The sequence below is a fragment of the Malania oleifera genome, chromosome 9 (genome assembly GCF_029873635.1).
Source record: "Malania oleifera isolate guangnan ecotype guangnan chromosome 9, ASM2987363v1, whole genome shotgun sequence".
Lineage (NCBI taxonomy): Eukaryota > Viridiplantae > Streptophyta > Magnoliopsida > Santalales > Ximeniaceae > Malania > Malania oleifera.
Genome location: NC_080425.1, coordinates 82,663,201 through 82,688,103, shown reverse-complemented (window position 1 = coordinate 82,688,103; position 24,903 = coordinate 82,663,201). Strand labels below are relative to the sequence as shown.

The 24,903-nt window shown below is 37.4% G+C and overlaps 1 protein-coding gene across 2 annotated transcripts in view; it reads right to left on the bottom strand.

Moving 5' to 3' along the window:
• Positions 1–1,314: 1,314 nt before the first annotated feature.
• Positions 1,315–24,903, bottom strand: part of LOC131164912 (uncharacterized) — a 40,248-nt gene continuing 16,659 nt past the window's right edge. The window contains exons 5-8 of one of the 2 annotated variants that reach the window (XM_058122455.1): positions 12,307–12,409; positions 11,084–11,189; positions 6,310–6,355; positions 1,315–1,885 (exon numbers count right to left, since the gene is read on the bottom strand). In XM_058122455.1, coding sequence (XP_057978438.1) covers positions 6,339–6,355; positions 11,084–11,189; positions 12,307–12,409 — 226 coding nt within the window. In that variant the 3' untranslated portion in view covers positions 1,315–1,885; positions 6,310–6,338. Of the gene's footprint in view, positions 1,886–6,180; positions 6,356–11,083; positions 11,190–12,306; positions 12,410–24,903 lie in introns of those variants that run through there. The other variant, XM_058122456.1, reaches the window with a different exon arrangement.

Genomic DNA, 24,903 nt, shown 5'->3' with positions numbered 1-24,903 from the left:
AATGTTTTAGATGCAAAGCATCTAAGCGACGCCGTACAGACGCTGATATATTAACAATTTTATATATATATATATATATATATATATATATATATATATAGATATATAGAGAGTAGGTAGCTACGATGCATGCATGCGTCCATCTGGAACTCATGATCTTATCGTCACCCACGTCAACTTGTCATCACCACCGTCCATCCATATCTCCAGCCAGCTGCCCCACCTCAGATTATTGCTTCTTTAAAAAACAAAATAGAATAAAATTCAAATGGTTTGGTGAGTGTTATCTTATTGGTAGCTATATAAAAGTGCTTTTATATATAATATACATACATATAGTACCTACTAAATTAGTTCAACTGCTAATATTATTATTGACTTCTACTTTGAAAAGCTTAGCTGTAATGGTCCTAATTCGCGGACACTTGCACACACCTACCCTCTCTCTCTCTAGCCCACATCAACAATGGTCCAATAAATCATGAGTTGGACGATGGGTTGATCCTAATCGAAGTTCTCTAATATTTCTGGAAATGGGTCAAATGATAAATTCAAGACTTTCTTAGTCAAGTTGTCAGAATTCAAGCTTCGAGTGTTACCTTTCATGTTTACCATTTTATAAACTTTAGATTAATAAGGAGATTTCGTGATGTGTGGGTGCGGACCACCATGCAAATTAAAGCTCCATTCTCACGTTTGCATCAAACCCATTTGGTGCCTTTCAAAGAGATGAAAAGGAAAGGAATAAGAACCATGTATGATTCCCAACCCATGCATCATGCATTCCTACCTAGCTCCCTAATCGAGTACTAAACCCTAGCTAAACCCTAATTTATTATTATCGGTAATAATGACATGTTGCTTGACATTGAAGCTAGGCTATCTGAGCCTACCGCCTCTCTTCCGCTTTCAATACGCTCCATCCATTTTGATATAAAGGATTTGAACGACACCTCAGTCACTCACCAGCTTGCTTTTGTGTTTTGTCTAAGAAAAACGTGTTCCATCCATCTCACCATTATTTTCTAATCACCAAACAGCCCCTCCCCCATTGCTCTCTCTCTCTCTCTCTCTCTCTCTCTCTCGGTTCCCCCTTCGAACATCCTTGCTTTCTCAGCATTACATGCCGGCCTTATCAATATTCTATCATACTTGGAAATTGTGCTCTTTCTCTCTCTATTAAAAAAATATTTCTGTTCACTTTTGGGCAGACCCAAGAGTTAAAGATTAGGTTACTTCTGCCTAGTTGGAATGGGATGAACTCAGAGTTGTTTAAATTTTGGTAAACCAAAAGTTGAATTTGAATACGTAAGCTTCAGTCAAATCAAAAATCGAACTTAAATGTAACTTGGATCTAGTTTGTACAAGATATAAAAGTTTACTAGCAGCATGAGACTCAATTGGAATTTGAAAAATTGGCTAAAATAAATCACAATCGAAGTAAAACTCTATCAGTGCCCACTTATTAGATGAAATCAAATGGAATTCAATCATATAGGAGTAACAGAGGAGATCAAAATACCATCCTGGACATCTTATCTAATTATCTTGGTTGAAGTTGCTTGTGGGACACGCATGCCACACACTCGACTCAACAAGGTTCTTGGTGGCGGCCATATCCAAAGCTGCTGGTATGGCTGGGCCTACATCATCCTATATTGCACCTTCACATGCATACGTTCTCAAATTCCCAACGCCATGTATGTGGCAATGCTCTGTTTCGATCTGCCTTTATCTCCTCTGTTTTGTCACGCAATCCAAAGAAAAGAAGGATGCGTATGTGGACAGGGTAGGGCAATGATCAACAGAATGCAGATAGCAGAAATTCCTCAGCCCCACATCAGTCCCTTATCCAATCCAATGCACAATCCTCATGTCATTCACTCTGTTTCCATAAAAATCCAAGCAGATGTTTACATTTATCATTACACAACAATAAAATGGAATAGAATTAAGTTCTATAATATAACATTTTTATCGGTTTGTATTTCACTCCCTTTATTGAAAACATTGGACTGATATCATCAACCTAATTTGTAACAATTTTTATGATAATTTTAGGGTTATTGATAAACCAACAAACCCCATCGGACAATGATGGCATGAGCCCATATAATAGGGATCAATTGGATAATACAGTGCAAGACCCACACCTCATCCAATTTATCTATATCATCATAAGCCTAACTTTCAAACATTTTTCATAAAGCAACCAATCAAATAGTGCCTTATATGGAGTTTTAGGACCAAAAAGTTCCTTGCTTGACAAGGGTAGGAAGAGAATTGTTATAGTTTATGCAATCCTATCTTTACTTTTTATATATAAAGACTATTTCCTTACACTCAAACTTGGGACTAACCTATTACAAATGATTTAACCTCACCGACGATCCAAGTTCCATCCACCCTCTTGTATGATATATAACTGCAACACTGGTGCAAAACACAATTGGTTTTGATTCTAATTTCATAATTTGGGAGAAGTATAAGTGTATGATGAACAAGAGCCACTTCCCTATCACAATTTTGTTTGTATATGTTATCCAAATCCAAATAACTCTAAATTTATACTCTAGAATTAATTCATATTCCAATCAATGCAGTGCATACCCTTTCACTTACCAAAAATTACATGCAATTTTGGAATTAAAAGTAATTACAAGTCATATGAAAATAGATTCAAATTTTTATCATTTGATCTCTTCAATTTTATTTTATTTTTTTCAAATTTTCAATCCATTCCGTTCCTATTTCGTGTCGCATACCGAACATGACGTCTTGGTCATACATTCTCTTTCAAAAGCAAGCACATTGAGTACATCACATATTGGGTTGATGATAACATACAGCATATGGCAAATGATTCCAGGATTAATAGCATTGTGTTAGGGGGTGACAATATAATGAGGGTTAAATAGGGAAGACAGATGGTTTTACGTGTATTCTCCAGAGGTTTGTAAATGAATATCAAACTACTTGTGTTATGGCTTATATGATTGTTCTCTTACTTTTATTAAGTAGTCTTATTTATCATTGAGCATAAATGTCTCTTACCTTCATGATCTATTAGTGTCGATATTAATATTTCGCAGCTGCTGAGACTTACATGGTACTCATGTTTGCAAGCTTGAACGGGTAATTATTGGCTGACTATGTTGGGGGAGAGCCTCCAACGCGTGCCACGCAGCCCTCAATTGAGCCTTATTTTGAGATTCTGTGACGGTATTAGAGCACAGTGTGTGCAAGCACCATGAGCGGCGAGATGAGAACTTCAAAGTCTACAAAGACAAAGCGTGTTAAGGCGTTGGAGGCAAGAGTGACAAAACTTGAAACCTTGGAGATGAAGCTCTTCGAAATCCAAGCATTTGTGACAGAGTTGTCAAAAGAGAGAGAGGCGTGCCAATAGAGCTTCAGGCTGCCCAAGAGAACACTAGAGGAAACCTCTATAGTGTATCTAAGCTTGAGATGAGAATTGTGGAACTCGAGCATTCCACGCATAAAATCCCCGAAGAAAAGACCAATAGAGCTTGAGGTCTTCCAAAAGAACATCGAACAGTTGAAAGCCTTTGAGAATAGGCTGAAACACACTAAGGGCATTATGTCATCCCTTACATCCCAATGGGGAGAGCCAATAGAGCTTGAGGCCTCCTTACGGGAATTAACTAATAATTTTTATTTGCTTGCAAAGAATATCAAAGAATCTATTAGCACCATGAAAGAGGATTGGAAGGAGGTGGGTAAGCTTCGGAACCTAACGGACCAATTTCAGAACGACTTACAAGAGGCGAGTACTAAGTTAAACGCAGTGGCCCAGATGTCTCGAGGCCAATAACCAATACCTATGGGGGAACTCAAATTAAGGTGTCAGAACCTAAATGTTATAGGGACACTCAGGATGCAAAGGATTTAGACAACTTCATCTTCAACCTATAACACTACTTCAAGTGCTCAAGGATTGATCTAGAGGAGGACCAAGTTAACATTGCAATAGTATATCTTACCGAGGATGCTAAGTTATGGTAGAGAACCAAATATGAAGACATGCAAAGTAATCGGTATACCATCAATACTTGGGAAGGGTTGAAACAGGCCTTGAAGGCACATTTTTACCCTAGAAATGCAGAGTACCTGGCGCGTTGCAAGGTATATGACTTACAGCAAACAGACTCGATAAGGAATTATGTACAGGAGTTGTAGGCTCTAATGCTCGACATCAAGGATATGGCGGATTCTAACAGTCTTCCATTTCCTTTGAAAACTCAAAACATGGCCGAAGAATGAGCTGCGAAGGCAAGGGGTTCATTACCTCCCCTCGATTCTCACAACAGCTGAACAATTGGAGGAATTCTCAAACCCGACCCTCGCAATAGTTGGACAATTAGACAATTACTCAAATAGTTCTCAAAAAAAGAAATACCCAACACTAGACAATCATGAACATAGATCTACTTAGGTGTATAGACCCACAAGCGGGGGAAGTGACAAGGGATCTAATAACTTCTTGAACGATACGGGCCCTTAACAAAGAGAGAGTGAGAGGACAAAGATGCAAGGAATTGGGTGCATTGACCGCCACTTGCTTGTTTTCTGTACACGGGGCCCTATCCTATAGCAAAATGTCTAGAGCGAAAGGACTTGAATGCCTTGAAAACATTCCAAGAGAGAACATAAGTCTTGAACACAGACATGGGAGAAAAAAGGAGTATGGTGAGCGCCATAAGGCTTTTGGGGAGTCCCCGAGAGCCCAAGTAGTGAGAGGGATGGGGGAAAAAATACTTTTAGCTTTTGTGAAATTATGTTTCCCTATTAGATGTATTAATTTTGCATTAATTTTGTGAAATATGTTGCAACTAATCATGTCTTGTTGAGATGGTGACAGATGAACAACCAAATTTGCGACACTCTTTTGACGGCTCCTAGGATGGACATTTGCTTAAAAGCCTACAAACTCACAAAGACCCATGCAGACAATAAGCTGGAGACCTAGTACTTGGAGAAGTACTACCCAGAAGACTTCTAAGATAATATGAAAGGCCAACTCATTCACTACTACTTCCCAGAAGCGACTTAAAACAACCCTATGTCAACAAAGAAGATCAATACAAATAGAAGGGCAGGAACTAAACCATTCCTAAAATGAAGACACTAACTACAGACAAAGCGAAGAGACAGTAAACATAGACACAGCGAAGATCCTTGCAAATAGAGTCAACAACGATGAAGATCATCAACAACACCTGGTTAGGCGAGGAAGGGTGGGGACAAGATAGAAGACCTCAAGCATATAACACAGAAGATCCAAGATTTCATGAACTTCAAAAACAACAGTAGCGAAACCTGAAGATTGAAGACTCCTTACAACAAATCGACAAGGTCATCAAGAATGAGTGGGGGAGAATATTAGGGGGTGACAATGCAATGAGGGTTAAATGGGGAAGAAATATGACTTTATATGTATTCTCCAAGGATTTGTAAATGAATAACAAATTACTTGTGTTATGGCTTGTATGGTTGTTCTCTTGAATAAAATAAGTAGTCTTATTTATCATTGAGCATGAATGTCTCTTACCTTCATGATCTATTGGTGTCGATATTAATATTTCATGATTATGAGTGGTTGCCGAGACTTATGCGATGTTCATGTTTGCAAGCTTGACCGGGTGATTATTGGCCAACTCTGTTATGGAAGAGCCTCTAACGAGTGTCGTGTGACCCTCAATTGAGCCTTATTTTGGGGGTCCGCCACATTGCATTTTCATCATTAGGACTATTTTCTAAACGACACATACTAAGCATTAGATGAGAACCAAGATCTGGTGAATCACATGAGCATTAGATGCCCAACCCAACAACGTTTAGTTTAAGGGAAAAACTCAAATTTACTTTCTTTACATCCCCTTCGTTTAAGCAAACATCATGATGTAACTGCCATTTCCATACAAGAAAGATGAGTTTAACCTCTGTAGACCTTCCACCATAGGCCTATGCAATATACAACAGTCATTATTCACTAATTTCACTGTATATCCTCAAAAATATGAAATAACTGAGAAAATTTAATATGAAATGATCAATTTTTTTTTGGAATTATAATTTATAATCATGTGAAAATTGAAATACCAAGTTTTGGCAGTTTCGCAGTTGACATGAACAAAATTCCACAAAAATGAAGTCAGAAGGTTGGATAATAGAAATTTCATCAATATCCATCATAAAAAAATTTTATACAAATTGGATCCCTTTACATTTTCTAAGAACTTTTTTACCCGGAAAAAAAAAATTACTAAAGCATTAACACAAAACACAAACCTGGGGCATTGAGGGCATGTCTTCTCCCGCTATCCTGATTGCCTGCCTACAAAAAGAAAATAATATAATGATTAAAGATCCTTTAAAATGCTACATGATTACAGGTGATATCCAGCCTAGATAAGCAAGCAAATCATGCATGTTACACGACAGAAATGAATCACAGAAGGGTCAACTGTTTGAAGCTAGAGACACTCGATACACCATTTAAAAATGATCTGCTTTGTGGCAGTGCAATGGTTTGTTTGAATCGTTGCTGGAGCTTGGCAATAGCTTCCACCAGCCAGACAAAAGAAGAGAGCTTCTACAGAAGAAACCTTCAAACATATCAATCAAAGCTCATTTCCCCCCATGCCCAACTTGCACCTTCAGGCTTCCCATAAAAATGAATATATTCCATCAAGTTCTATGTGCTTCAATTTGTATAGCATTTGCAATAAGGTTTCACTTTGAACATTAAAAATGTCAGCTCAGTGCACAAGCCTCCAGCTTTTAGCAGTCAGGAAAGGCGGTTAGTATTAATAGGCAGCCTTGCCCCAATTCAGGAGAAGCTTCTAATGGGTAAATGTTCATATCACATGCAGTGAAGCCATTTTAGTCCTAATTCATTTCATCATCATTTGATTGTGGCTCCATATTTCAGAACAGCTAATTGTGCAGAAGGACAATTAGTAAAAAATTAAAATTCATATTCTATCACGAGATTCAAGATATGCATAAGAAGATACCCATGGATAAACCAGAACATGATGAAATGTGAACATGTTGGGAACAGAAAAAGTACATTTACAGATGCAATTAAGAGGCATGTACTCGAATGGAGTATGTCCGCTAATAATAAAGCAGGATAGCAAAATGGAGTTCTTATAGTGCTGCCATGCAGTACTAGGAAGCATGGCCATTAATACGAAGGGAAAAAAACAAAAGCCTGAACACCACATACTATGCATCCAAAGTAGCAGGAGCAGTAGCAGAAGAAGCAGCAGCAGCTAGGGTGCCAGCCTCTCTTACAATGATTTCCACTATTCACTTACAAGTCTTTAGCAATCAGTAACAATCAACATATGCATAGTGGTGGGATTAGAGAGATGAATAAAACTGGTGAACAGTTCTCATTGTGGGGCGAGAGAGTGCTTTTAATAGGAAATGACATGGCAAGTAGCTTTTAATGCAAGCCAATCACCTTTTATTTAAAACAAATTCCTTTTCATGGGTTGAAAAAAAATAATGATAATAATAATTAAAAAAATGGCACATGAAAAAGCCATGTGGCATTAAAATAGTTTGCCGCACTTTGACACTTCAAAGTTCAACCAAAAAAGTAAAAAGAAAGGGAAAAGAAATAAATAAAAATAAATAACTAATTAATCATGAGGGACATGACAATTCTATAATTGTCCAACATCACTCAACCCATTTTTTTCTCTACGTTGCAAAATTAAACATGGGATCATTGAATTGACAAGTAACTATCTAAAGCTTTGTCCCACTCTAGGTGGAGAACTGCAGTGGGAGAAGAGGTGCATGCCTTGAAGGCCAATGATATAGGAGCTTGTACTACTTCCTGGTGGTAAATAGTGGTTGGTTGCCATTAAGTGTTTGCCATGAAAGTAAAACTGATTGTTCTTTTTCTCACTTACCAGCTTTACTAGTAGTTATAGGGTACTCTCAATTGTATGGCTTGAATTATTAGACACGTTTTTCCCTGTGGCCAAACTCGCCTCAATATGTCTATTCATTTGTTTAACCACTACCTTTCATTGACCTTTGCGCTGAGATGCAAAGAATGCCTCAATAAATGGTGATCTTCAAGAGGAGGTTTACATGGTGCAACCTCCCTGATTTGTTGCTCAGGGGAAACCTGGGTTGGTATGTCATCTGAAAAGGTCTTTGCATGACTTAAGCTGTTTTATAGAGCCTGGTTTAGTCGATTTAGTTCAAAGGTAATTGATTTTGGTTTTCAGAGCCACATGGTAGACCACTCTGTACCCTACAATCATACTGATGTATGTGAACTTCTACGGATTGTTTTATGTCACATGACATCTAGTAATTCAATTACTATTATTATTTTTATGAAAAATAATATTAGTCATGTATTTCATTGTTCTCACCTTCTACTCTGGCAAGATAAATAGAGCCTAGCCTAACATTCATTCAAGAGGAGGAGCGCAACAGTACTAAAATGATACAAACATATAAAAAACATGAGAGGAATCAAATAAGCAGACTATGTAAAAGGAAAATGACAAGAATATGCCGCCACTTGTCTAATACAAGATGCATAGAATGCTCAATATGATGGATCTCTGCCACCCTAGAAAGCCCTTCACCATTGCCTTCAGATGTTTATCAGCAAAGGGTCTCCCACTTTCCAGATAACACCAGATTTGAAATTGGGAGTGGTAATATAGTTTCCTTTACACAACTCGGCAACTACATCCATGCCAAACAATTCCATGTAGTTTCCTCCTGCTAGCACCAAATCAAGAGGATTTGGCTGTTGAACTTTTCAGGAAAAGCATGACCTTGGTATCTCTTGTTGTTTTGAGCACTGAAGGAATTTGATGATCTCATTGGGCTCATGTGCTAAGTTAAAGTTGGAAGACGCAAGGAAGATAGAGTGGTGTTGAAGCACATGAAGAACAGGTGGTTTAAGGTTTCTTGTTACACCATTCTTCATTAAAGGGGAAGGAAAGAGACGCTCTCCTAGGACATATATTTGGAAAATGAAAGGTCCACAGAATCTCTTTCTTCTTGTGGAGGCCTCTTGGCATTGGATTCTAACCCATGAGAAGACAAATTTAGGAGAATAGATGTTATTTTTGGCATGCAAGGGGGTTGAAGAATATGTCAAGTATATCTTTTAAACTGCATTTTAGCAGATCTTTGTGTTGCTTAATGCTTTGGGTGCAAGCAGGATGATTTGTGAGGGAAGAGAAGTATAGGAATGGAGCGTTTGCAATAGAGTTAGCACTGTAAAAGAACAAGAAGAAAGAAGACAGGAAAGGGTGAGGAGGAGAGCAGGACAGAACAGGAGATCAGAGACAGAAGATACAGAGAAGAAACAGAATAGAAGGAAATAGAAAGAGGAGAAGGAGAAGGAGAAGGAAGAAAAAAGAAGCGAGAAAAAGAAAGGAGGAAGAAGAAGATGTTGGGGAGAGAATAGATGTGAGGCAAAGGGAGAGAGGAACTGCTGAGAGGGAGAGAGAGAGACATGACTCAATTAATCATCCAAAGTCTCTTATTCTTACAACATCAGCCTATGTTTATAGCCAACGAAGAAACCCTAAGGATAACTACTAAAAAATACAAATAACCCCAAAACTATCAAAATCATAAAATAACCCAAAAAATTTAAAATTACTAAAATAAAAAAATATCCTCAAATCAAGGTTTTATATTTTTGGGTGGAGGGCCATTATGCTCAATTTTTAAAATCCCAATTTTTAAATCTCCAAAAGCAACCTGATCACCTAGAATTATCTGCAAGCAATACTCCATCAGTTCCCCATATAATTACCACCATCATTAGGCAGGAGAAATGGTAGTAGAGCTTTAAAAGGAGTGGAAATTGAGACACTTAAAGAGAGATGGATCAAGGCTTTATATTTTTGGGTGGAGGACCATTATGCTCATTCCTCGTACAGCAATTTTGCATATTCTAGATATTTTATCTCTTTGATGATGTGTGTGTGTGTGGTTTTTTTTTTTTTTTTGGTTTCAATTTTTGTATGAGACAGTGCATGAGTTTAAAGAGATGGATCAAGAATTTGTATTTTTGGATGGAGGGGGATTATGCTCATTCCTCTTACAGCATTTTTATTTATTTATTTTTTAAAAAACAAAAGAATATTTCATTAATAGGAAGAGAATTTACACGAGGGAGACTGAGACATCTACCAAAAAAAAAAACAACTAAAAAACACCAAAAAATAAAAGATCAGCATTCCAAAATGTTCCTCCAATCTCTATGTAACTCGTGGAAAACAATTCCTCTGAAAAACCCCAAACCAGCACACCATAGTGAGGCCAAATACTGAATTTTATCCCAAACCAGCACCCAATTTAATTTCTTCCTGCTTTATATCCTCGCATTACCCTCCAACCATAAACCCCAAAAAGCTGCGAGTATTCCACACTTCCATGGGACTGCTTTATCCTTTCTCCTACCAAAGCCTTTGAAAGAAATATCTAACAATACAGCAACCGAAGAAGCACAAGCACAGCTCTCCAGAAATACCAAGAAGCACTTTCCAAATCCTCCAAGAAAATTCACGGTGCAAAAGAAGATGAGAAGCCATCTCAGAATTTTTGTAACAGAGCACACAAATAATGGGAGAGAGCCTTCAAAGGTCTTCTAATTGCAGCAAGTTATTAGTATTAATTTTATTGAGCACAACCAACCAACTGAAAGTCTTAATTTTTGGAGGAGCCCTAGCATTCCAGATGAAACAATAGAGAAGGAAAGAAGAATTGGAATGAGTCAAGAATTCAAAAAAAAATTACAAGAAACACTCCCAACTGATCCAAAAGTCCAAGACTATACATCCCTCCCTGAAGAAAGATTACTCCATTCAGCATTTTTATGTTTTCTGGAAGCTTTCCCTTTGATGCTGTTTTACAGTCTTTTGGTTCTTCCATCACCTTTTGTATGCTACACGGGTGCATGGGTTGCACCCCCTTGATGCTTCTAATGAACCACTCATACTTATCCAAAAAAGATCAACCAGTATATGAAAGTGCACTCCAGATATTTGAAGTTGTTACTTACTATTTGCTTCTTCTAGGAGCAACTGAGCAGAACCACCAGCCAAGAATCCCAACTTCAGCATGACCTCTTCCAAACGTTCTGCATTTGTTAAGTAGAGATAACCAACCTACAAAATATAACGTCACAATATTACCTCAAATCATGCCAAGAAACATACTTCTACATCAGACCAATGATTTCTTTAGAAAGAGGCAATTAGGTATCCATACACGATTGAGTTGCAGCATTCATACAGCAATATAGTCAAGAAGAAGTTTACCCAACTCTTTGACCTTCTGTCATGGTCAGTGTTTGATACACACACACACACACACACACCAAAATCAAAGACATGTACAGAGTTTGATATTAAAATGGGTGTACTGTACTTTTTTATATCACTGAAATAAGATGGAACTTTGTGATCGAAATATATTTTTCAGTCTTCTAGACAAACATTAACAATTTCTCCGGAAAAAATACAATTAAATGCAGTGTAGCATTATTGAAAATTTCTCTGCTTGATTGCTACCTGGTTCATTGCTGACAAAACAATTATAATTAAATAAATAATGGATACAAGGAAAAATGTAAAATGATATGCACAGTGCAAATGGGTCCCATGCCATATCAAGGGCATGAATCATGATGTGAACAGCTCTATGAAGTACCAACATGTAAACTTGAGTGGCATATCAGTGTGTTGGACTTATTGGACATAACATGCCTCCAGCACACGTCCATCAGGCAGTACAGAACATCTGAGCTTTGCCAGTTGTTCAACATGGCGTGGATGCAACAGGCACAGCATTGACACAAATGGGGCAATTTTACATATTCTTCAATTGGCCAGGGTTTTTTTGTAACCAATAAAGAAATGTCAGTTCAACAATAATAACAATAATAATTATAATAGATTTAAAAAGTTAAGAGGGGAGGAGCTTCTGCAGAAAACATTTATAAATGTTGAGTTGTGTCCGTGCATTTCTTTTGCATTTTTCTGTGTCATTGTGTCTGTGTCCATTTGTGTCCAGTGCCCCATATCCCATGTCCCTGCTTCTAGACACAGCCTTACCTCCACAATTGGATGGGTATTTCTGTGACATAAACCTGCAGCGTTTAGGTTTAGGTAACACCCTTACATTGGTTCAAGACTCGTCTTCAAATAATGGACACCATAATGAAAAAGAAATCTACCTAAAACAATATAATCTAAAAGAAATCACCAGGCACAAGGAACTGACTAGTGTTTCAAGTGAAGACGCTCTGTTGTAAACTGCTACACCAGCACGCTTTTTCGAGCGTTTTATAGATGAACTGATATTTCTTCCCCACCGAAGAACTTTTCTGCAGAAAAAAAATTGGCAAAAAAATCCTAACTTAAAAGACAATATTTACACATGAAGCAGGAGTCTGGGAAAAAAAAAATGGAAAAACATAGATTCAGCAACAATTTCATGAAACTGTGAGCAGATATTTCCTATTAGAAATTGTATAAAGGCAGTATAGACTAAAGAAGTCCTGTAGCAGATGAAAAAAAGCACAAATTTGCCATAACCCGGGGAGGAAAATTTTAAATAAAAAAATCAAATCAAGCTATGACCTTTATCAAAGCTTCATCCTGATGAATTTGCAGAATTTAAGAAGCTAAAGAACTAAATAAATATTATGTCATCACTCCCAGTAATAAAGATCATTAGGACATGTGCATCTGAAAAATCCTCCAGACTAGCATTCAAAAGGCTGCCCAACCAAAGAAAGGAACTACCATGGAATACGTATCATCCCATATCAATAAATATTGCTTTCACCAGGAAACATTCACTAAGACAAATGAACATCATAGTACATCTTCTGAAATATTTCATTTTCCATCAGCAATGTTTCATTCTTATGTAAAGCCTACCCTCTCTTCTGACCATCAATGTATTGCCTATTCACTACATAACAATAGAGAGACAGCAGGATAACAAAAGTTCATCCAGTTTTTTCTCCTCCCATTTTCAAATTACTTGCAGCCTAAACTGACTAAAAAAACCTCAAGCTTCATAAACTGTTTCATTATATCCCATCAAATATTAAAAGTTCGCACTTTATATAGGATGGAAATTTTTTAAAATAGTAGCATTCCATTCTCATTTCAGGCTCCAGATTGAGAGAACAAAGAAATATTTAACAATTTAAATTAATTTTAATTTTTTGTTTTTTATCCCATGTCCTTAGTTCTGTTTCAAAATTATCATCTGCAAAAGTTGTAGAATCCACATATTAAAGATGATAGGAAAAGTGAGCTTACTCGTCCCAAAACAATCATCAACAATTGGTAAAAAAATAATTCTTTAACAAAAAATGTTAATGACACCAAGTGTTTGCAGACATTTGTATCAGATCTTTCATTGAACATTGTGTTTTTAAATTATGGCCCAACACTCCTGTAACTCAAATTATCCAAATTGCAATTTTTTGTTGGCCCACAACCAAATAGCTTAATTTTTTAGGTAAACTGGTAATCTAACATTATCCAAATGTGTAACCTTTTGCTTCCTTCTTAATTTTTTATAGAAAAAAGAAATTTTATTGAGATAAGGGAGAATGCATGAGGGGGAAACGTTTCCTCCTAAACAAGCAAAAACACCAAAAGAAAGTCGAACAAAAAATATATAGAAAAAAAAAAATCAGGCCAACAAAGCCATCCAATCACGTTGAAGATAATGAAAACAAAAAACCACTAAGACAACCAGAAGAGAACGCCTGCAAATGCAAAAAGACAATCCTTCCCCAAGTCAAATGAATATACAAAGAGCAATCATGAAAAACATAATCCCTCCACACCTACTAGACCACCCATATGACAGCAAAAACTGCGTAACCTTCTCACATCCTTAATACTTCCCCAAACCACTAAAAGTAATAAAAAATAAAAGCACCAAGGAACTACGAACACCTAAAACTTATCAAGCAATCCAAAAAGCTTATAAAATAAATTCCCAGCCACAAAGAAATGAAGAAACAGGTAAGCATAAGTCTCATCACTAGCATAACATATCACACAAATCAAGAGACGAAACCTTGTGATAGAGGACCAATTGGCAGCAGAGATTCATCTAGAAAATGTTAGAAAATTATGAGAAAATCAAAAGAAAAGAAAATAATTGGGAAAAAACAAAGAGAACAGGAAAAAAAAAAAAATCAAATCATGACTCAATTCAGGTCTTAATCCTAAATGTTCATATGCCCCCAAGTTGTGCAAAGCCAAGCCTTATATAGGCTTCTCTCCTAATACTATCTAGGAAGGGGAAATAATGTCAAATCTATGAATAAGGAAACATAATTTTTGGAAATAACAAAAAATCTTTAATTGAAGAAACATAGGTGCAAATCCGTAAATGCAGAAAATTACATAATTAAATCCAGTTATTCCAAATGATGCCTACACAAATGGTAAATGAAAAATTCTCCAAATGCCTTCATCTTGCTATACATGACCTCTGTTGAATAATTGGGTAAAATGGAAGACCTAAACTCAATGATAGGTCTCTCCCTCTATTTATAATATATGTCAAGTACAATTGGAATGACCATAATACCCTTACTAGCTTACACTTATTACAAACCAAACTCTTAACAATTAATAATAATGCTAAATGACTAAATAACCATTAACACTCCCCCTCAAGCTGGAGCATATATATCATATGCTCCTAGCTTGTTACAAATGAATTTCACACAAGCACCTCCCAAGGCTTTAATGAACAAGTCAGCAAGCTAAACCAAACCCAGATGGTTGCTCCATCTATACCTCCTCATGAAGATCACCATGTAGGAAAGTATTCTTTACATCTAAATGATGTAGAGGCCAATGATAAGTGGTGGCTAAAGAAATGAACAAATGTACCGAGGCAAGTTTAGCGATCAAAGAGAATGTGTTTGAATAATCCAAACCATACACCTAAGTATACCCCTTAACAGCAAGGCGAGCCTTCAAACAAGCCACAAAACCATCAAGATTAACTTTCACGGTGTACACCAGTAACAACCAACCACAGACTTATTAGGAGGAAGAAGTACCAAATCCCAAGTATCATTATCATGTAGTGCACGCATCTCTTCAACCATTGTCGTCCTCCACCCAGAATGGGATAGGGCTTCAAAAATAGATTTTGGAAGAGCAACGGAAGACAGAGTACTACAAAACAATAATTAAAGGGTGACAAGAAATCATAACAAACAAAATTAGAGATTGGATGCTGGGTTCAAGTGCGTTTACCTTTTCGAACAGCTATAGGAGGATCAACATCATGGGAAATAAGATCATCCGATGAGGGAACTAGAGACACAATAGTAGAAGCTAAAGGAGGCACTTCCCCCTTGAGTCCTCGTGTGTATACCTGCAAATTGGGATGATCCAAGCTACGAGGACTCAAGTTGGATGAAGATGTAGGAGGATTGGGCACGCATACTAGGTTTGGATCTGGAAGGCAAGACAAGGGAAGAGACTCATTAGAGTTAATAGAACTCAAGGAATCAGAGTAGTCTTATATAGACTCAAAGAAGATGACATTAGCAGAGACAAAAAATCAATGTAAAGTAGGACTATAACATCAATATCATTTTTGAGTATAGGAATAGCCCAAAAAGATACATTTGATAGCACAAGGATCCAACTTATCCATTCTTGGAGTTAACTGATGGACAAAGGACACACAACTGAATGTACAAGGAGGAAGGGAGAATAAAGGAGCCTTAGGAAAGATGACTGAATATGGGATTCTATCACCAAGGACAGAGGATGGCATTTTATTGATGATGGAGCAAGCTGTGAGCACAACATCACTCCAGAAAACTTTGGGGACATTCATTTGATACGATAGCGTACAAGTGACTTCAAGAATATGTCTGTTTTTTAGCTTTGCAACCCCATTAAGTTGTGGACTGTAGGCACAAAAGGACTGATGGGTTATACCAGAGCTAGCCATATAAGTCCTGAATTGGGTACTAAAGTACTCCTTAGCATTGTCACTACGAAGTATCTTGACTAACATATCAAATTGAGTCCTTATTTGGGGACAAGGCATAAAGATATCAAAAAACTCAGAACAATCTTTCATTAAATATAACCAAGTCATCCTAAAGTAGTCATCAACAAATGTAACAAAGTACCAAAACCCCAACTTTAATGTGACACAACTAGGGCCCCATATATCGAAATGGACTAGCATAAAAACACTAGCCACTCGTTTTTCGACTAGGGAAGCAAAGGGAACACAATGATGCTTGCCCAATTGACAAGACTCACGCTCAAAATTAGACAAAAAACTCAATGTAGGAACTAGCTGTTTCAACTTGTCCAAGGACAAATGATCAAGGCGACAATGGATTTGAAATGGTGTAGCGGCGACTATGCAAGCAATGGGTGGAGAAGGCAACTCAAAGTAGTAAAATCAGCGAGCCTCACATCCTGTGCCAATTGTCTTTCTTGTCTTTAGATCCTGAATAATCACAGAATTAGGAAAGAATGTGACATAATAATTTAGTGACTTTGTAAGCTTACTAACTGACATGAGATTGGAAAGAGATTTAAGAAGGTATAAAGCAGAAGAAAGAGAGATGGAAGGAGTAGGATTTACTGTTCCTATCACCTTAACAACAATGGTAGACACATCAGCAAGGGTAACTTGAGGTAGATTTTTAGGATATTAGAGATCACAAAGGAAGTTGGTTGCACCTGTTATATGGTCAGTGGCAGTAGAATCGATAACCCAAGGACTAGTAGGAAGGATACCTGATGACATACAGGCTGTAGGATTACCTTTCTAGTCAAAAGACGCAATGTGAGAAGATGCTTGTTGAGACGATTGATATTGTAGAAACCTTAAATGCTCCTCCTCTGGTATAGTCATAGTACGTGGTTCACTCAAACAAGTGATTAATGAAGAAACCATATTTGCAAACTCCATCCCAACATTCACAAACTCAGACCAATGACCATAAGATTAATTATTGGAACAATCGGAACAACCATGAACAAGGTGTCCAACCATGAATAAGTCACAAATAAATCAGTACAAGACTGCCACAACACCAAGAAACTCAGACACAGCCCCAAGAAAGCAACTCACAGCACTGAAACAATTGGAGAAGTGAACCACTGAAACTACAATGGAGAAACCCCCAACTTATATAACACTGCCATAGCCTCACAAAAAAAACAGCTTATAAGCACCGTCACTGCTCCAAGAAAGTCACCAATGACTGTTACCAACACCAAGCAACAACTGACGAATTACCACGAGTGCATGGTTAAACAAAGATTGGATCTTTGAGCAAAACACGTCCAACAGCTTCATATTTTGATATATGGAAGGAATTAGATCATTGAATTAAAAAACACCGCAAATCCCACTGTTTCAGACCCAATAAACTCAATAACCATTGATAAACTGCTTCACAAAGCATCAAACAACCATTCCTTGGGTGCCGCACTTGAGCAAATAAAAAAGGTGACATCTTTGGGCAAAAGCAATCACGAAAAACTCCAAAAATATGTTAATAGAGAGATTGGATCCCTGCTGGATCATTTCAGGTCAAAACCATGGCTGAAAGTGGCTTCACGCACCGACACGTGGCATCGGCCCTGGCAGTCTTCATCTGGCGTGTGAGGGCACATGAGACACTGCCTGGAGGTGGGATTTCAGTGGGGGGCAGATTGGCAGTGTCTGGGTGACTATGGTGTTGGTTTTGCCAAATCTATAGTGGATTTGATGTTCTCAAACTGGCAGTGTTGCCCAGAAAAATCGAGCGACTGGTCTGACTTTCTGCTGCTGCTTGGGTATGGACTATGGAAGACCTAAACTCAATGATAGGTTCTCTCCCTCTATTTATAATATTTGTCAATAACAATTGGAATGACCATAATACCCTTACTAACTTACACTTATTACAAGCCAAACTCTTAACAATTAATAATAATGCAAAATGACTAAATAACCATTAACAACCTCCTTGACATACCCCACCATTCTCCCCTGATTGGAAAAACTTAAACCTCAAATTTGGAACATTTGAAGCATGAAAAACAAACAAATCATGCAAAATTGGAAATGAACAATATAACAGGCAAGTTTCAAGTACAAGTATAATTGGACAAAGTCGTTGGGACAAACCTATCACAAATGATAAATTCCACATATGCAATCTCAATGACTTTGAACTCAACATACTTGCTGCTTACCCTCCATGGAGGGGTTAATCATGCAATTTCCACTTCCTCAAGTCCCTCCATGGATTCTTTGGGCTTAGTTGTAAATCTTGGAATGCCCTTTATGCCCTCAAATCTATTGCCAGTACAACTGGTTGCACTGTTGGCTTTGACACAGACTCACTAAGCATCTCCACATACCTCTCCTCTTTCTTCTTCAAGAATAAATTTTTTTCAGTCAACCACATCGTAAGCATTAAGAATATTAGGTGCTAAGCTTGGTAACTGTCCAAGCAGTTCACTCAACCTTAGCTACGGCCCCTTGCATCCACGTATCTAAATGGCCATTACAGACGTTGAATTGTTCACGCCCGTGATTTCCTTCTTGTAATATTCTAGATCTACATTTGCCTGTTCTACAAGGACATTGACATACCTCCAGATCTTCGATTCTGGTACATCTTGCTGAACGGGCTTGAATTGGTCCTTGGTCACTATGGTGGTTGATAAGGATTGGGTATGGGTGATGACACTAAGGATGCAAGAGTGGCGGTGGGCTGACAAAGATAACAGCAAGGATCAAATTGAGACTGTGTATTAGGATTGTGTATTAGGATTAGGGAAGTTCTCATGTTCGATAGCACATGCAGATGAAAGATGGAAGAGCAACAAATCTGCGATGGTGGAGAAGTGCAGCAGGCAACTTGCAGTGCAGCAACTATTTCTGGTGAGGCTTCAATTTGGCTTACAATTGAAGGGAAAGAAGATTCCAGTGGATGATTTGGGAGTTCTTCACCAGGAAGATGAACTGGTTGGGCTTCTCTCCTGGCGATGAAGATGGTGGTGACATGGAGTCACTCCCCTGACAGCACTGCAGCAACAGCAGTTTTTTTTGGGGGGAAGGGGGGATGGGTGTGTTATTTGTCCTACATTTTGCTATTGTTTCTCCTCAATTCTTGGTAGTAGCACAAGAGGGTGGGGAACCTCCCTTTTTAAACTGTGAGGTTGATGAAGAATTGGAGCTCCTTGGCTGTGGTTATCAAGCAGAGAATAAAAAAAAACCTTAGTGTATTTTAGGATTTATGAGCTGTGATGGTACTTGCAGACGTGATTATAACGGACTAGTGTTTTGGCTATGGCTGGTATGACTGGACTGATGGTCGTCTGATGGCTGGGCTGGCAGTGGTGGATAGTGGTTTGATGATGATATCAAGGGAGGATCAAGATGAGGCTCTGATACCAAATTGATTCAAGAGCAATGGCAGAAGAGAATCATCTAGAAAATTATATAAAATTAACAAAAAAACAATAGAAGGTAACACAAGGTAGTTGGGAAAAAATAAAGAGGAAGTGTAAATTGAAACAAGACTCAACTTCGGCTTAATTCTCAATATTCAGATCTGCTGTCAATTTGTGCACAATCAAACCTTTATACAGGCCTAAAACTAAATAAGGAAAATAGTTTGGGGAATGATAGCAAATCCCTAAACGCTGAAAGTTACATAATTAAATATAATTATCCTAAATTATGCCAACATATGATAAACACAAACAACTCCAAATGCATTTATCCTGCTCATATGTACCTCCTCATCTTCCCCATAAAATTGAAATGTCTTCTAATATGTAGCAAAGAAACAGGTGAGCATGAGTCTCAACAATAGCAGTCAGTAGCACAACATGTACTGCATACCAAGAAACAAAACCTTGAAAGGTCTTCTAAAATGCAGCAGTTAGTGTTAAGTCTATTAAGGATGGCTATCCGCACAAATGCCTTCACCTTGGAGGGTGTAGCTTTCTATAGTTGATTACGCATCAAAGTTGCGTAATTGGGTGTTTAAAAGCATTAATTAAGGATTACAATTTTACTTAAATGCCAAAATACGTTCAATTTTCAATATTGAGCTCAATTTATAATATTTGAATTTTTTATCCTATACTTGCCTTAAATTTATGAGTTTTTGTATTTAATTATTGCAGGGCATTTTTGGGAATTAAAGGAGTTGGGTTTCACAAGGGAATTAACAAAGAAATTAAAGCAGCCTTATAGCAGCACTGGACCGTGAAAAGGAGAGCATGGGTGAAGGTGCATGGGCCATGTGGCCAGGGGGAACTTAGGTCACTTCATTGGACTATATACATTCAAGCAACATTCCAAAAGGTGTTGTGTCGGCCGTAGGCCTGAGGAGATAAAAGGGGGCAGCCATGCAGTCAAAGAAATTGGATGCCGTAGAGTAAAGTGTGGGCCGTGCGCTGGATTGTGAGGTGGGCCACATGCGCTGAAGCAAACAAGAGGCCGTGGGGTCTCAAGAGGAGAAGCAGCTTTATGAAGAAAAAGGGAAGCATGCGCTGGGGTCAAAAAGGCCGTAGGCCTGAGGAGATAAAAGGGGAGGTCATAGGGTTTATTAAAGGGGCTGGCCATAGGGCTTTTTGGGGAGAGCGCTGCAGCAGGCATTCGGCCAAGCTGCTGTGTGAGCAGCTTGTGTGCAGGGAAGAAAAATGGCAGCAGCCGTGAAGCTTCAAGGGGACTCTCGGCCACCCATCTCTCTCTCTCTCTCACCTTCCTTTGTTTATTATTTTTTTTTTACTTTATTGTTATTTCATACATTATTTTAATACCTTGTTGAGTTTATTATTTGTTTGAGTTTATTTATATTTAAGCTATTGTTGAGCATAGTTTACTTTGTTTAAGGTATTGTTGGATTCACTTTTGTTTAAGCTATTGTTAGATTAATCTTTGTTTAAGTTCTCTCTCTCTCTCTCTCTCTTAGTTTATTTATTTTTTTCTTTGCTTCATTGTTATTTCAATAACTTGTTTGAGTTTATATTTATTTAAGTCATTGTTGAAGTTTAGTTATTTTTGTTGAAGCTATTGTTTGAGTTTATTTTTAATTAAGCCATTGTTGAGTTAAGTTATTTTTGTTGAAGCTATTGTTGGGATTTATTTTTGTTTAAGTTATTAATGTGTTGATTTATTTTATTGTTGAAGGATTTTCATTAGATTAATAAAGTCCTCATTTTGGTTCACTATTTGAATATTTTAAAGCTTTGGTTATTTTGTTCGTTTACTTTTTGTCACAGTTTATTTGATCGTTTGAATGAGTTATTGAATGGATTATATTGGGTTGGCATACTTGTTTGGTTTGCTTAATTTCATGGTAGTTATTTTATTGTTTATGCATGTTATGTTCTTAGTTTAGGTTTCACTTTATTTTAATTTCATTACAAACTCTCAAAAAACCCAAGAATATGAATCTGAACTGTGTTCAGTAAGTGATTTTTATTTTCTCCTTGTTGTTTTAACGCAAGTTTGAAATTAATCTACATTCCCTAAGGAGACAATCTAGCCTTTTGGGCTAATTATTACGCGACAGAACTCCTATACTTGAGATAGCCTTTGCGCTGCTCATTTTAAAGTGAGTCAAGTTTTTGGCGCCGTTGCCAGGAATTTGTCAGATTAGTTTCAAACTAGTGTTTTCCCTTTATTTTGATTTTTCTCATAATCTAAAAAAAAATTCCATGCTCATTTTGGTTGATTTATCTCTGTTGCATTTTTGTTTGTTTGCTACTGTATTGGTGAGTGTCTGCTATTTGGATTGATGTTTGATGCCTTGGGTCAAAGACATTTCAAACAGATCATACAAAATCACACCTAGTACTAGTAGTGATATTCACAGCACAGAGTCAGACAGTTCTTCTGTTTCTTTTACAAGTGAGGATACTGAAATTGATTTATACAATCTTTTTGTAGAAAATAGTTTTGAAAAAACTATGGCTGCACTTGCACCACGCACTCTCAAAGATTTTTTGCAGCCCACACGCACCACTACACCATCATGCATTGTTTTACCTAATGATGTACCTAATTTTACTATTAAGCATGGGATGATGTCAGTAATACCTCAGTTCCACAAGATGGATTCTGAGAGTCCTTACCAGCACTTGACGGACTTTGAGTTGGCTTGCACTACTTTTATTACTAAAGCTGGCACTAATGAGCTTATTAAACTTCGTTTATTTCCTTTCTCTTTAAAGGATAAAGCGAAAATTTGGTTTAATTCTTTGAGACATAATTCTATCTCCAGTTGGACTGATATGCAACGTGAATTCTTACATAATTTTTTTCCTTTTTAGAGAACCCAATTTCTGCAAGAGCAAATCAGTCAATTTATGCAGAAAGGTGATGAGACTTTCCAAACTTGTTGGGAAAGGTTTAAGGAGCTAATAAATATTTGTCCACATCATGGGTTTGAGTCTTGGAGGCCAGTCAATTATTTTTACACAGTTCTCACCCCCGAATGCAAACAGTTTGTTCAAACCATGTGCAATGGGGAATTCTTTAGCAAGGAACCAAATCAAGCTCTCTCATATTTGATTACCTAGCTGAAAGTGCCCAACAATAAATTACACGATCTGATCAAGCACCATTGGCAGCACAACCTCTCAGAGCAATTGGTGGTGGAGGCAAATATGAAATCAAAGTAGAAACTGATCTCCAGGCTCATATTGCTACTTTGACTAGGAGGCTAGAGGTTATGGAATTAGAGAAGGTGAAAGCTGCGAAAGCAGTGGAGATGCAATCAATGAATTGGGTTAACAGAGCACCAAATCAGCCTTTCTCTAACATTTATAATCAGGAATGGAAGAGTCTTGCGAATTTTTCATGGAGGAATGATCAGCCTAGCCAATCTTCTTCGCATTTTCAGCAACCCCCCTAGTCCTATGCATCACCTTCTCAGCCGACATATCATCAGGCTGCCCCTCAACATCAGTATCAACCACATTAGATTTCTCATATCTATTCTTTAGCAGCACCCGCTCTACCGAAGAAGTCTCTTGATGATAGCATGGCGTAAATGGCTAATACACTTCAGCATTTTATGCAGAGTCAAGCCACAACCAATACGCAAACTTCTCAAGCCATCAACGAGATTAGGACCAATTTGACTAGGCTGAACACAACATTGACTGCATTAGAGAAAGGTGAATCCCCATCTCAAGCCCAGCTAAATACTCAAGTGCAAGTTGCAATCATGGAACCGTCTTCCTCTACTGGAGTAAATGTCAAGGATTGCAATACCGTAACAAATCCCTGTAGTGATAAGGTGATTGGTACACTAGATAGAGAGGCTGATCAGAATGGTGAGAGTTCAACTTTCAAGGAACTAGGTAAAAATTTTAATGTTGATGTTTCTGAAGAATCAAAGGTAATTGTTCCAACACCTGTTCCTAAAAGATTGGTTCTTAAAGAAATGAATTTTCTGGAAACTGTACTTGATAAAGATCCTTTCTTGTTAAAACAAGAAAGTCAATCTAAACATGTTTTTCCTGATACTTTGGAGAGCATTGATTTATTTGAAACTAATTTCTGTGCAGGTAACAAAGCAGATTCATTGTGGCGACTCAAATTTGGAGACCCGCCAGTTCAATTTACAAACCAGCACCCACCAAATGAAATTCCTCCCGAGCCTCCTCCAGACATACTGTGATGTGTTACTCTCCTTTATTTCATTTTGTTTTATTTTGTTTCATTTTTAGTTTATTTGCAGGCACATTTTTCTTTAGTTTCAGTTTTTTCTTTTCCCTTACTTCTCTACCCAGGTACTCTTCTACTTCCCTCAATATCATTCTTTTGCTTCTCTTTTCAATCATTGAGGACAATGCTACATTTTAGTTAGGGGGAGGGAATATGTATGTGCAATTGTGTGCTGCTATGTGAATTTAATGTGATGTGTGCATGTGTTAGACAGTTGGTCCACCTTGGGAAAGTGCTAGTATTGAGCTCAAAGCATGCTAAATTCTTTATTTGTGAATGTTACATGCTAAATTTTTTTTCTTTCGAGGACATGGAACATGTAGGACGTAGTTCAAATCAGAGTATAAATCAAAAGGAACATTTATCCATTTCACTTAGTTTCAACCAAGGGAAAGATATTGCAAGTTTTGCCAAACGCACACAACACAGGTTAGAATACTTAGAAAGACTACCTTACGTCGTTATTGGTTGATGTACACTTCAGTTGTTTAGGACTCTGATGAACCATATCCTAATGGTTTAGAAAAAAAGAGAAAAAGAAAAAATTTGAAGCAAATGAAAATAAGAAACAAGCCAGGGATCAATTGCAAAAAGAAAAAAAAATAGAGAGAAAAGAACAAAAAAAAAAGAAATAAGAGTGACACAATTATGTATTGGAAAGGGCTACCTATTGTCGGGGTCCTAACTAAATAAGAAAGTGGGTGTCTTTTAAAGTGTAATAGCGTAAAAGTCACCATTGTACATTCACGTACTGGAAACGGCTACCTACTACCAGGGTCCTAACTAAGTAATAAAGTGGGTGCCTTTTAAAGTGTAATAGTGTGAAAATTGTCACTACAATAGTTTTGCGGTCTCATATTAACTATTGTGATTGAAACTGTCAATGTCTATTGGTAGTCAATCTTGGACTTCTAACCTTATTCCCATGCACGCGAGCTTTGTTACATTCCATTACCTTGGCTGATTTACTAAATTGTGTATAAATCTCTCAGTTGATACTTAACTTGAATTAGTCTGTTTCCTGTGTTCCTAGACTCAATAAGCATACTTCATGACATGTGATTTTCAAAAGTATTGGAATTATAGTTGCTACTCCCCTGGTATGAA